The 15,132-nt window shown below is 35.8% G+C and overlaps 1 protein-coding gene across 3 annotated transcripts in view; it reads left to right on the top strand.

The window, feature by feature from the left end:
- Positions 1–15,132, top strand: part of LOC121384801 (actin-binding LIM protein 1-like) — a 96,165-nt gene that overhangs the window by 64,530 nt on the left and 16,503 nt on the right. For 2 of the 3 annotated variants that reach the window (XM_041515385.1, XM_041515383.1), the window contains 5 exons: positions 2,571–2,724; positions 4,247–4,267; positions 8,861–8,911; positions 9,818–9,838; positions 10,895–11,077. In XM_041515385.1, coding sequence (XP_041371319.1) covers positions 2,571–2,724; positions 4,247–4,267; positions 8,861–8,911; positions 9,818–9,838; positions 10,895–11,077 — 430 coding nt within the window. The remainder of the gene's footprint in view (positions 1–2,570; positions 2,725–4,246; positions 4,268–8,860; positions 8,912–9,817; positions 9,839–10,894; positions 11,078–15,132) is intronic. The other variant, XM_041515384.1, reaches the window with a different exon arrangement.

Here is a 15,132-nt window from a genome sequence, read left to right as displayed (position 1 = left end):
ATAGATGATATGCTATTAAAATGCGGGATAGATGATATGCTATTAAAATGAGGGATGTTTTGCTCTAAATTTGAGATATGTTTTGCTTTTGAAATAAAACATAAAATTGAGATATTTACAAAGATTATTAGGTAATAAATACTCAAGATAAATCTGTAATTAAATGAGAACAGGTATATATACAAACATGTATATATAGAGAATACTACATGAGCGGCCGTTAGATACCGTTTATCTTACAATGAGTTGTTTAAAAACATATCGAACGAACAAAAGTTCTATGGCTTATATTACTGATTTTGTAGCCATAGAAAGTGAGTATGATACGTTTTTAAAGAACGAGTTGTAAGATAAATGGTATCTAATGGACATGAATGTAGTATTCTATTTCTTACATATCTGCAGAAAACAGTTTTAACTACATGTATGTATATAAGTTAACTTGTGCTTCACAAACAAGTTAATTTCAGGTTAACTTGTACATCACATCTAGTGATCGTTTTCTACCATGCTTTTCCATTGGAATGTATGGCATTGGTGACCTGGTCATCACCTAGGTGCAGCCAGTCGTATGTCTGTAAAATGTCATCACATATATATGTGTTAACAAGTATGTGTTATCAAAAATAACTAATAATATTCTCACCAATAGGTGTGCGAGAAAAACATATGAATTATGTATAAATACATATATGCTTACTACATTTTTAATAATATACATGTATATACTGAACCTCTATATTAGTGACCTGAAATACACTTAGTTGTAATTCTAGTAACTCTATACATTTTTGTTTTAATCAATGTAAAATGGTATCTGTTGTGAACAATATAAAGTCAAGTTGGATAATTAATTATCTCACAAATATACATCATCACTAATCATCTTAATCACGCTAAGACAATTCTTAAAATAATTTATTTACTCTTTAAGATTTTTTTTCTCTTCTGTTTTTATGTTATCAATATTTTAATGATATTTGTTTTTCTTTGTTGCAATGACACTGTGCATCTTACTTCAAATTACCTATACATGTAGATATGCATAGCTGTGATATAATTTCATAGAAATACTTTGTCACCATTTTCCACTGATTTTGTTTATGTATATTTGATAATGATGAGTTACAAATCATTTAATACAAAGATATTAACCCCTGCAGTTAAAAAACATGACTACAGCAAATACCATGCCATTGAAAACAAACTGAATATAGTCCAAGGTAAAAAAGTGCTGTCGAGAATTAAAACCTCCACAACAATCTCCACAGCATTGCCGATTGCCGTGGGCAGTTGCAGGTGTTGGATATAAATTAAGATATATACAATCTTTTATCTTTGACAAATTACAACATATGCTTGCTGCAGTCTCAGATACATGTATGTGATGCTGTACATAATAAGATTATAAGTGATGAGTTGCATACAGTATATTCTGGACCATTACATGAAGTACAGTAAATCTTCTATAAATTGTACTACATGTACGGATATAATGATACAAGAACCATGCTATAGTGTACGATAATTTTGTCAAACCTGTGTTATGCAGTCACCTTAGAGAGAATCAAGAACTAGTCCTGAGCTCATAAAAGCTTTGAAAAAAAGTTTGTTTTGTTTAACGACACCACTAGAGTACATTGATTTATTAATCATCGGCTATAGGATGTCAAACATATGATACTTTTGATATATAGTCTTAGAGAAAAAACCAGCTACAATTTTTCATTAGTAGCAACAGATTTTTTATATGCACCATTCCACAGACAGGATAGCATGTACCATGGCCTTTGATTCCAGACCGACCACACATCAAGCGAGCACTTAGCCGCTGGGCTATGTCCCGCCCCAAAATGTTTGAAAGTCCTGAATCAGAACATCAGCTAAGTCTTCAGGCTTTATGAAGTTAAAGCTTAATGACACCACTAGAGCATATTGATTTGTTGATCAGCAGCTATTGGATGTCAAACATTTTGGTAATTATGACATATAGTCTTGGAGAAAAAACCTGCTCTATTTTTCCATCAGGACAGGACAGCACATACCACAACCTTTGATATACCAATCATGTCAAACTTCATAACTGCCTGCATTTACATGCTTTTTGTGCTGGTGACACCTTTAAAGCACTGTGTCTAGACATTAAACTTTTATATAAGCACAGGGCCAGGGGTCTAATTCACTAAACTCTCGCAACTTTCGATCTCGCAGTGCAGTGCTAAAAGACTTGCAAAGAGGATGCTTTGTTGTCTAACAGAGCCTAAGAGACCATTGTGAATTAGGCCCCTGGTCTCTTTAAGACAAGTGGCTGCTTAATACAGGTCTGTTTGTTCTGTATTAGATGCTTTGGAAGTATTGTAAGGTGGCTTGTTTAGATAGGTGGCTGCTTATTCAGAGCTGACCACATAAGCAGGTTGACAACTAAACTACATAGTATACCGAGTGTTCATTATTTTGAGTTGTGCTGTTATTTGGTCCGATGCAGTTTAAACCACGAGAGTCGATTATGTGTACACATGCTTTTAATTTAGCCCCTGTGCTGAATTATTATTACCTTGTTGTATTTACAGGGCTCCGGGTCATTGGAACGGAAGCATGAAGTGAACTTTGGCCGGTTCTACAATCAGAGCTATCTATCGAACGGGTCCCAGAGCTACATGAAGCGGGCCAGTCTGAATCCCACGGAGAAGAGTGAAAAGTTGAAGCCGGGATATCATCGACCTCGTAAGTTGTCATGTGGAATTACCTAGATCGTATCATCACTGTTTTACACAAGACAGTCACACATCTGACCTCGATGAACCAGTGTGCTAGATGTTATCTTGGTGGGGGGTGGGGGGTCGGGGGGTCGGGGAGGGGGGGGGGAGATGAACTCCACTACCTGGGCTATTCTCTTTCATCACTGATTGCTTGTCTTGACTTCAAAGACTTTGTTATTACTTACACAATAATTAACACAGCATCCATGTGTGCATCATTAAAATAGTGTCTTGGTTTGTCTTAGCAAAATCAGATGTGTTCAGGAAATTACACAGGGGAGATGGGTCTAGATTGTAGCAAGAGATGTTTCTTCTTGGGTACGAGTCATGTTCCCCAGGAAGATATAATTTTGCTTTTAGTGGGGAGGGGGTGCTTTATAACATGGCTGCAAAATCAGTAATATAAGCCATACAACAAATCAATCATGTCTTAATAGTTTTAAAATATAGTTCTCAATTTTTATTATGTGTCTAAAATAAAATATAAAACGCAGTAATTCTAGATGGAATATTAACTTTTAATGCCTTATCGGTCGATAGCGCATGACATACTAGAAATAGTATTGTCTGGAAAGTTCCTTTTTTTCACAAAAGCCATGTTATTTTTTTAATGATAATACAAACTTTGCTCACTATGTGGTCTGTCAACAGCAGTCCAACAAAAAGGATTGATTGGTTTACTTTCATGCTATGGGCTTCACCAGAGGATAAATGCATGTCATCGCCACTTGATCAGTGTCTGAACCGAAAGCTATGATATTCGCACCCTTAATTCCCCAATCACTATCTCATGTAATTGCCGGAGTGTGAATGTCATTTTACTTTGCAGTGTATGTATGTACAGTGACAATCCTCCTAAACCGGACACCCTTGGGATCGGGTTTAGAGAGGTTAAGTTCTCTACTGGGTTTTAAAAAGGACTGTGTAAAACACCTGGTTTTGAGGGAATTCCGGTTTACAGAGGGTCTGGTCTTGAGAGGTTTTACTGTATGCTACATTTACCATCATCCCACCATTGCTGGCTATGGTTATTATATCAGAGTGTCAATACCATCTCAGATGATTATGAAGATGATGGTTGTGATTTACATAAGAACTAGGGGTTTTGGGGTTTTTTAAAATTTTTATCAATGTATAACAATCAATGTATAACAAACAAATTGTATAAAATTGTGTGGCTTAATGAAGCATCTTATAAAAAAATGTGCAACTGTCATACATTCCATCAATTCACATCAAAAAACACAAAAACAGTTCTTCAGTTACAAAGAAATGAAACAATTTTAATTCAAAATACTCGGAAACTCCGATTTTTTCATTCATGTCATGATGCATTTTCTATAATAATATCCAATTTTCAGTACTGCAATTTGTCAAAGGATGAATTTCAGTCATACAATCAAAATGGAGTGAATCGTAATTATATTAAAATGTGGATTACATTGTACAGCGGAGGTTTTAAAGACGGTCATTCTCTTTGTCCACAGCTGTACCTGGAGTTAAAAAAGGTGTCCATTTTAGCATTTTGAGCTGTTGTTTCTTCTGACTAGGTCTTCTGTGTTGTGTCCAATGCATCATTCATCCATCTGTCTGTCATTACTTGTACCATCTTTCATTCAGTGTGTTTTTTTTCTTCTGGAAACAATAAACATTGCACCACAAATCTGGGTCTTGGTTTGCTATTTCTGCAGAATACATACGAGCCCCAGAAAGCAGTTTTGTTGGTTTTATCGGTCTTCCTATATAAAGGAAGATTTCACTTATACAATTCACTAAGGGACATTGATTTTCAACATATATATATATATATATATATATATTGTAATGCACTGTTAAGAATAGAGGTTTTAAAATGGAAAACTTGAGACCAACCATACTGTCCTGGGCCTATTGAAGTGCACAATAATTATGTTATAGAATAGAAGTTTGAGTTAGAATTTTTCAGCACTTTTGTTTTTTTTTGTTTATAGTATTTCAGATTATTTTAAATGACTGTTGTGAAACCCATTTATAATTTATTATTATGATGTGTCACATATTTCCTTCCATTGTTTTTTTTTTCTGAAATGTAAATTGTGATTTTGATCTGATCTATTTGAAAAATTAAAGTCTACCATTTTGACTTCATACTTTGCAAAAATAAAATATGCCTGTTTTATTTTCTAATTTGACTTGCAAATACATGTAAGTTACAAAAATAATATTCTTGAGCAAGGATGAAGATCCAATTTGTCAAGTATTTTCAATAACTAAGATAGAGGTGTACATAATGATATGGGTAGATTCAGGTCTTCTAGATTATGGTAGCCCCACTCCTATGGCTAGTGATATTCAGTATTGGGCTAGTAAATAACTATTATTGCCATGCCCAACACTAGTGAAAAACAAAATGATCAAATGTTGCAGTTATGTCTATTTTGTAAATATGAATATCTTGACACCCCCCCCCCCCCCCCCCCCCCCAACCTCCAATGTTAGTGTTTTTAAGCTCTTATCGCCATCTTTAGGTGACATATCCAATTGTTACTATTATTTAGTAAAATTGTATTGACTTAAAGTAAAGTAGGACTAATGAATTTATAATCGTGGGTAGTAAATTTTTTATATCACTGATCCCATGGCTAGTGGATTTAAAACAAATTCTAGATGCCCTGGTAGATTGCATATATGGTGTGTATCCTGATATGTTGGTCACAGTGTGATTTGTATGTATCATGATACTTAACGATTAATTTGTATATATTGTCACTTACATTGTCTAGCTTAAGTTATCGGTGTTAGCAAATCCATTGCAAAAGAGAAGATATATATATGTACAGGTAGCTTGAGAATTATGATAGTTAATAAAATAAGTCCCTAATTTTAAGCCATGAAAACATTTTTTTATTGACCTGTTTAAATGTTTTATTATTTATTTATTATTTATTATTTTCTGTAAATAAGAATCATGAATGACTATTACCGTATATCTTCGCCTGTAAGTCGATCTCGGCTATAAGTCGAGTCCCTAATTTCAAGCCCTGAAAACTTATTTTTTTTATTGACCCGTTTATAAGTCGACCCATGAAAAACTACTTATAAATATTGAAATATTTCTTATTTTCAGCACATGAGAACAATAATATTTGAACAAAAGAAAATTATTTTACAAACTTCGGTTTTCACGTTTTGTACATCGCAATATAATCAGACTATTCCAATCAAACTATCATTATTACATAGCATCAAAACGAAATATTCCCTTAGTAGAGAGTGAAAGCTGTTTGACTGTTACTGTATAGTACTGTACAGATGGTTTTGTGCACAGACAACAACTTTATTTATAAACACTGACAACAGATCACTACGATAAAACTGAAAGTATCACGTTTTGCCGCCATATTAATACATGTAAGGAGGATAACTCTGGAAAGTACACTGGTTTTTGTACCAAATGATGTGTGTCCCTATTGCTCTAGATAGTGAACTGCAGAGATCAGTCTATTTTAAGGGAAAGCTCAGTAATATTCATGAAGTTAATCACCGCCAAAACATTGTTTGAACAACCATTAATGCCAGTGACCAGATTTCAAAATAAACTCAGGCAACAGGTAGTTAGTATTGTTTACATTTTTACTATTAGTGATGACTGTTAATTTAACTAAGTGGACTGTTGTCTTGGCATGTGAGTGAGATCATATGCCTTTTCGAATAACCAAAACCGTTCTAATGCCCAAAAAAATAGGTTATAAAAAATAAATGTGTCAAATTAACATATTTGAGTATAAATACATGGCATACTTCAACAATAAAACTTGTAAAATAATCCCCAAAACTAATATTTTTTGGTGAAATTTTTTTACCCTCTTATAAGTCGACCCCCCAAGTTATAAAATAATTTTTGGGTGAAAAAAATTCGACTTATAGGCGAAGATATACGGTAATACATATTTATCTGAACAAAAGAGAATTACTTCAGCTTTGCACATGTGTATCACATTTTCAGTGAAATCGCGATATAGCTGCCATAAATTGATGTACATGTACATGTATATTCTGGTCCTCATATCGCGATACCACCATTTCATTACACCTTTACTAATAACAATGGCAGCTTTATAAACTGACCTTTATAAACTGGTTTCCGAATCAATTAATTTAATAATTTGGTTCCTTTTTTTATTTTTGCATGTTGAAAAGATACTGATAGTGGATTTTTTAAAAACAAAATTTTGCATTTGCATGCTGAAATCTATAAAATACATGTATTCTTTTTTAATGTTTTGATGGGGGGAAGGGGTATTATGTTTAGCATGCCTAGTTTGATAATTTCTCTAAATGAATTTTTTAAATTATGTAGTAAATAAATTCTTTTGCATGTAACCATGTTTTGCTAGTATTAAAATTATTTTTTAAATTTCAGTAATGTGAATGTTTTACACAAAAATGTGTACATTACATGTGCTATTGTATTAGACTAAAAATTATTTCCACTCTCCTTCACATGGACATGTACAAATCCCCCAAAATCTGAAAATTTAAGAAGTTTAGAAAAAAAGTGATTTCAGTCATATCACAAAAAATTGTACAAGTGATTATTTGGTGCTTGATTACAGAACTAAATAAATGAGAGTTATTGCTTGGTGGAATTCCCTTCTCTGTCTCATTCTCTCTCTCTCTCTCTCTCTCTCTCTCTCTCTCTCTCTCTCTCTCTCTCTCTCTCTCTCTCTCTCTCTCTCTCTCTCTCTCTCTCTCTCACCTTTGACAACCAATAGCCTAAATGTATTTTTGTGCTGGGCTGTCATTAAACATTCACTCAATCAATCACTCTCTCCCTTTCCCTTTCTTTCTCCATCTTTTTTGCTTAATGTGTGCATGAGAGAGAGAGAGACAGAGAGAGAGGTGGAGAGAGAGAACAAATAAAGAGAACTTAGTATGTTGATAGCAGCATTTTAGTTTTCTCAATTATCAAGTTAAATGTATGTTTTATTGCCCAGTGACCTTGGTAAGTTGTTGCTTTTTGCTTATATGAGATATGACATGGGGTAAATCTACAACTTAATCATTTTTAAATGTTAAAAAAGAAGTTTGTTTTGTTTAACGACACCACTAGAGCACATTGATTAATTAATCATCAACTATTGGATGTCAAACATTTGTTAATTCTGATTAAATGTTAATGTCAATGCATTAACAAGTAATAAAATGGAACACCTACTAAATATAAAAATATATTGGCTTTATATATAATGTACATTTTCTGACACCTTACAACCATAATTAAAATGTGTTGAGTGTGTTAAAATATGTCTTCCTGCTTTAACAAGCACTGTACATCAGTGATGTTACACTATTAATAAAGGTTTTTTATAATTTATCATAGAGGTGCATTTTCAGATAACAACTTGTAGTAATGATTTGGTCGAGGGCTACATATATATGAAGAGTTCAGGCGCAAAATGCGATATAAACCATTTTCTTTCTAGCTTTTAGTTAAAGCCATTATTATATGTCAGTAAGGGCTAATCATAGGCCCGCTGATTTGCTGCAAAACGTGATTGATCCTTATGAAATTGTATTGGGTAAATCCCGTTTCTTTTTTATTAAAACGCGATATACGCCAATTAAAACCCCCATTTTTACTGAAAATGAAAAATAGATATATCGCGTTTTGCACCTGAACTCTTCATATATTCATCCTTAAACCTACAATGTAGACTTTATCACAGCTTGCAGGACAGTTCAGTTAAGTCATACAAGTCATGACTACATGTACTGCAAGAACTGTCCTCATGGACACTATGCTGTGTGTAGATTTTCCCATGTTACGCCTCAAGTTAAAATGCATCGTGTGTACATCATCTTGCAGTGATGGATATCATTCATTCATTACATCCATCATTTGAATAAGATGAAGCATGTGTTTATACATGTCCTAACACGTCTTATGGTACAGCATGTTTACATAATACACATTTTTTATATGTAATGCATTGCTACAGATAGATAGTTGTTTATGTAGATGTTGAATATTTTCTAACAACTGTTATTGGTGAATTCTTTTGGCTAAATCATAACAAGTTCACATTATTAATAACATGTGATTTTGCTTTAAATTCCAGCAAACTTTTCCTATTCTAAGGAAACACCAGATTTTCTGAAGGCCAAGAAAGGTATTTAAAACATTTTGTTGTTTCTACCAAATAAGATCGTATTTAACAAACAAAACACACTAATTCATAAATATAAATTCTGTTAGATTAATTTTAAAACATCTCAAACAAAGTGCCAGTTCAGTATAATTAACTTTCTATATTATTAAGTGGTATGAAGTTCGTATGTCATCAGAGCTCAATGTTTTGAAATAAAATATATTCTTTACATAATCCCAATTTCAGTAGTAAATATGGATGTACAGAAAGGCATTACATGTATTTTTCCTGGGATTTTGTCAGATTATTAGCTACAGTTGTGTTTTCTACAACATACTTGCTCTTAACATAGCAGAGAACATTTTGTTTTCAAAATCTTGATTAGCGATATTTCTAATCAATTGAAAATTAATTAGCAACTGCTGTTTAATGTTTTACAATTGTGTAGCGATCTCTGAAATTTTTATAGCGAGTGTTCCATGCATATCGTAGAATATTATTCTGACTCCTCACTAATCGAATGAAGCAGCTGCTTTCACCATCAGACCAAGTTTCAAAATTACATTAAAACACCTAGATGTAGCCTTAATAGCAATATACAGATATATGGTGTTGTGTCATTTAAATGAATGTTTCGTTTCTTTTCCAAGAACATTGACTTTTACAGTACACATGATATGCAAATGTTTCTACAGGGCCCATTGCCAAATAGCCAGTTGCTAAATTTTAGACAAAGTGGCTATAACATTTAGTATTGGACTACTAAAATAAAAAATTAAAATTAGCCATTTTTTAATAATTATCAAACAAATATTCTACATAAACGTATCTGAAAATTGGCTATTTTTAAAACACCACAGTTTCCAGTGTGACCCCTGAACTAACATATTACCTATTATTAAATACTTATTATCCATCGTTTTTCAGGAAAGGGAATGATGGCTTTAGGTGAGTGTTTCTTAATATAGAGAATTTACTATTAGTATTCAATACTGTGATTATTATTTTATGCATCCAGTATATCAAATATTATTTTGATTTCTTTTTAATAGAATAATACAAATATTAAAACAAAATACTATGGATGTTTTAAAACATTAGAGATTAATCCGAAGAAAAATCTATATTAAAATTATCAGTTGTAATATGTTTGGTAACAGTATGTGGAATGTTGTATTTTGACTCGTTCCAGCCAGTGGACGATGACTGGTATATCAAAGGCTGTGGTATGTCCTATCCTGTCTGTGGGATGGTGCAGATAAAAGATCTCTTGTTACTAATGTAAAAATATAGCAGGTTTCCTCTCAAATGACCAAATGTTGGACATCCAATAGCCGATGATTAATAAATCAATGTGCTCTAGTGGGGTCGTAAAACAAAACAAACTTTAAAAAAAAAAAGAGGTATTTTAACTACATGTACATGTACCTGTATTAAGATTATTTTTCGGGACGTAGCCCAGTGGTAAAGCACATGCCTGATGTGCGGTCAGTCTAGGATCAATCCCCATCGGTGGGCCCATTGGGCTATTTCTCGTTCCATCCAGTGCCCCGCGACTGGTATATCAAAGGCCGTGGTATGTGCTATCCTGTCTGTGGGATGGTGCATATAAAAGATCCCTTGCTATTAATGAAAAAATTCAGCAGATTTCCTCTCTATGCCTGTTTCAAAATGACCATATGTTTGACATCCAATAGCCGATGATCAATAAATCAATGTGCTCTAGTGGTGTCGTTAAGCAAAACAAACTCTTTTTTTAACTCATTATGTTTGATTTTGAACATAACAGGTATTTAGGAATATTATTGATTGCTAAATATTAAATTCCAAGACTCTAAAATGTGGAGAAGAAAAATTTGTGATGTTATTGCAAGCAAGATGATTGCTTAGCATACAGTTTACTTTAAATGGTAATATTCAGCTACATAATATGTATGTATTCTGTTTTAAGGACTGTATGATAATTTAATAAAGGTTGTAATAGTCTTGTGTTTTGCTCGACAGCCACGGGAAAGACTGTGATTAAGATCCGCCGGAGTGCCTCGCCTGCCGACTTGAAGAATGACGAGGCAATTAAACTGAGCATGTTCCCCGCGGGCAAGCCTCCTGAGCCGAACGAGATCGAGAAAATAGAGCGAGATGATTGGCCTGGGCCTGCGTCACCAGCTGCCTTACTGCCAGAAATCTGTGAGTACAGAGGTCTCAGCAGTCTCAGCAGTCTCAGGAGCTGTTGATGCCCTATTCTGCCCTACTGAGCCAAATAGCAGTCGATTGTAAAATGAGTTCATGTATAAATTGTTGTCTCTTTTGTAATGAGCATCAAAATAACATTGCCAGATACCACAGAAATATTTTCATAAAACACTAACTTTGAGAACAGAATCTTTTAACTGCTTGACAAAGATGGATAAAGGGCACAAAAAGGGTTGGGGTTTTTTTTAACACTTTTGACAATTCATTTACTGCCTATTTCCATAGCAGGACAGTATTAGAGTGCATCTTGCGGCTAAATACATTTGACTTCAGCTCTCAAGGTTTTTGTTAGGATTACCACACCCTAAGACCATATCAGTCCAACTTGGGTGTCTCTAACAGAAGTCAAAACTCCCACTGGCATAAGTGTATGAATCACTGAGACATGCAAGCTCCCTTATTACCACGTTAAGGGATGGACCGTGATGGAATCACTGAGACATGCAAGCCCCCTTATTACCACGTTAAGGGATGGACCGTGATGGAATCACTGAGACATGCAAGCCCCCTTATTACCATGTTAAGGGATGGACCGTGATGGAATCACTGAGACATGCAAGCCCCCTTATTACCATGTTAAGGGATGGACCGTGATGGAATCACTGAGACATGCAAGCCCCCTTATTACCACGTTAAGGGATGGACCGTGATGGAATCACTGAGACATGCAAGCCCCCTTATTACCACGTTAAGGGATGGACCGTGATGGAATCACTGAGACATGCAAGCCCCCTTATTACCACGTTAAGGGATGGACCGTGATGGAATCACTGAGACATGCAAGCCCCCTTATTACCACGTTAAGGGATGGACCGTGATGGAATCACTGAGACATGCAAGCCCCCTTATTACCACGTTAAGGGATGGACCGTGATGGAATCACTGAGACATGCAAGCCCCCTTATTACCACGTTAAGGGATGGACCGTGATGGAATCACTGAGACATGCAAGCCCCCTTATTACCATGTTAAGGGATGGACCGTGATGGAATCACTGAGACATGCAAGCCCCCTTATTACCATGTTAAGGGATGGACCGTGATGGAATCACTGAGACATGCAAGCCCCCTTATTACCACGTTAAGGGATGGACCGTGATGGAATCACTGAGACATGCAAGCCCCCTTATTACCACGTTAAGGGATGGACCGTGATGGAATCACTGAGACATGCAAGCCCCCTTATTACCACGTTAAGGGATGGACCGTGATGGAATCACTGAGACATGCAAGCCCCCTTATTACCACGTTAAGGGATGGACCGTGATGGAATCACTGAGACATGCAAGCCCCCTTATTACCATGTTAAGGGATGGACCGTGATGGAATCACTGAGACATGCAAGCCCCCTTATTACCATGTTAAGGGATGGACCGTGATGGAATCACTGAGACATGCAAGCCCCCTTATTACCATGTTAAGGGATGGACCGTGATGGAATCACTGAGACATGCAAGCCCCCTTATTACCATGTTAAGGGATGGACCGTGATGGAATCACTGAGACATGCAAGCCCCCTTATTACCATGTTAAGGGATGGACCGTGATGGAATCACTGAGACATGCAAGCCCCCTTATTACCACGTTAAGGGATGGACCGTGATGGAATCCTGAGACATGCAAGCCCCCTTATGGAATGGAATCACTGAGACATGCAAGCCCCCTTATTACCACGTTAAGGGATGGACCGTGATGGAATCACTGAGACATGCAAGCCCCCTTATTACCACGTTAAGGGATGGACCGTGATGGAATTACTGAGACATGCAAGCCCCCTTATTACCACGTTAAGGGATGGACCGTGATGGAATCACTGAGACATGCAAGCCCCCTTATTACCATGTTAAGGGATGGACCGTGATGGAATCACTGAGACATGCAAGCCCCCTTATTACCACGTTAAGGGATGGACCGTGATGGAATCACTGAGACATGCAAGCCCCCTTATTACCACGTTAAGGGATGGACCGTGATGGAATCACTGAGACATGCAAGCCCCCTTATTACCACGTTAAGGGATGGACCGTGATGGAATCACTGAGACATGCAAGCCCCCTTATTACCACGTTAAGGGATGGACCGTGATGGAATCACTGAGACATGCAAGCCCCCTTATTACCACGTTAAGGGATGGACCGTGATGGAATCACTGAGACATGCAAGCCCCCTTATTACCACGTTAAGGGATGGACCGTGATGGAATCACTGATACATGCAAGCCCCCTTATTACCACGTTAAGGGATGGACCGTGATGCGAATAAGTACAGTGAGACCCTGTTAATCTGAACACTGAGCGAAATGCTCAAATGTTCAAATCTAAGCTCTGTTGAATCGCAAAATGTATACATTGGAGATGAAAATTCTCCATATTTTTTTCTAAGACTTTATAACTACATTGTACTTTCATCTAAAACACAAAACAGTGTTCACAATCAAAATGGTATTTATGCTCAAAGTAAAGTCAAGGGATGTTTTTACAAGTTTGTGACTGTACACTGTCCTGTACATCGTCTATAGGACTGTTCCTGTGTTAGTTCTTTGAGGAAAAACAAACAGTGATACCCTACTTTTCCAGACCCTTTATAGTTTCCAGATTATTCATCCAATTTATTTTTTTATTCCTGATACATATAACAGTGGGGTTTTTTTTTAAGGTGGACTGTACATGTAGTTGCATGGTCTTAACAATCTCTCAAAATGAACCTGATTTTTCACCCTTTTTTTTTCGATTTCAGCTTTTTGTTAAAAAATAATTAAAAGTAGAAATGTTGAAAAATTATTCTAGTATAGAGTTGTTAAGTGTTTTAAAAGATCATTTCAACATTTATTTTCTAAATTGGAATCACTTTCCTGGATCTGGTTTTTTTTTTACTCTCCTTGAAAACTCCTTGAGAACTTTCACGTTAATCAGTGCCAACATCTTAACTAATGAAAATGTTTAAAGTTTTTGTTGGAAAATTTCCAGGCAAAATATCATCCCTGTAGATAACCTCATTAGATTTGACTTCGGTAAAAATTATGCTTCTAGTAGCAGGACATAGCTCAGTGGTACAGCGCTCGCTCGATGCACGGTTGGTCTGGGATCGATCCCTGTCGGTGGGCCCATTAGGCTATTTCTCGTTCCAGCCAGTGCACCACGACTGGTATTTCAAAGGCCGTGGTATGTGCTATTCTGTCTGTGGAATGGTGCATATAAAAGATCCCTTGCTGCTAATCGAAAAGAGTAGCCCATGAAGTGGCAACAGCGTGTTTTTCTCTTAATATTTGTGTGGTCCTTAACCATATGTCCGACGCCATATAACCATAAATAAAATGTGTTGAGAGTGTCATTAAATAAAACATTTTCTTCCTTCTAGTACTTATGCCGTAATATTATTTGTTAAATTATGATGGATTACATATGGCAGAGGTATGCTGTTAATGCTTCATTCACCTTGTACATGTATTTCATGCCTGGTTTGTCAGGAGCTGTTTCAGTGACATCACTTAATATGCGTGAACTAACAGCTGACACTATGGAAGCAGCTGACACAAACAGTAACATGTTATCTCTTCCCTAGCAAAAGAGATAGTCACACATTGTGCAATATTTGTGAACAGCACTGATTTACTTCCAAGTCACGCCTCCATGCAATGATCAAACTATGTGATAAGATGACTCCCAGCTTGGAGAAATCCTTCCAAATTTTATCGTTTTGTTTTTGGCTTGCATGCTCTTTGGATAATGGTTAATTCTTGATATGCATAATCCAAGTCAATAAATAAGTCAATAGATGCCAACAACTGTTGATTTATTATTTTTAGAAAAACAAAATTGAACAAGTGATTGTAACTGAAACACTAAACAGATGTATATCCACATTGGCCATAGCTTCTTGCTTTTGTCAAACGGGTTGTGAATTAAAATGCCAAATAGTCTCAAACTGTTGCCAAGACAGCCTCATTGGCCTACTTTTAACAGAAAGCTCTTACTTTTAACAAACAGCTTC

The sequence above is a fragment of the Gigantopelta aegis genome, chromosome 10 (genome assembly GCF_016097555.1).
Source record: "Gigantopelta aegis isolate Gae_Host chromosome 10, Gae_host_genome, whole genome shotgun sequence".
NCBI lineage: Eukaryota > Metazoa > Mollusca > Gastropoda > Neomphalida > Peltospiridae > Gigantopelta > Gigantopelta aegis.
This window is presented reverse-complemented; position numbering and strand designations above follow the sequence as displayed.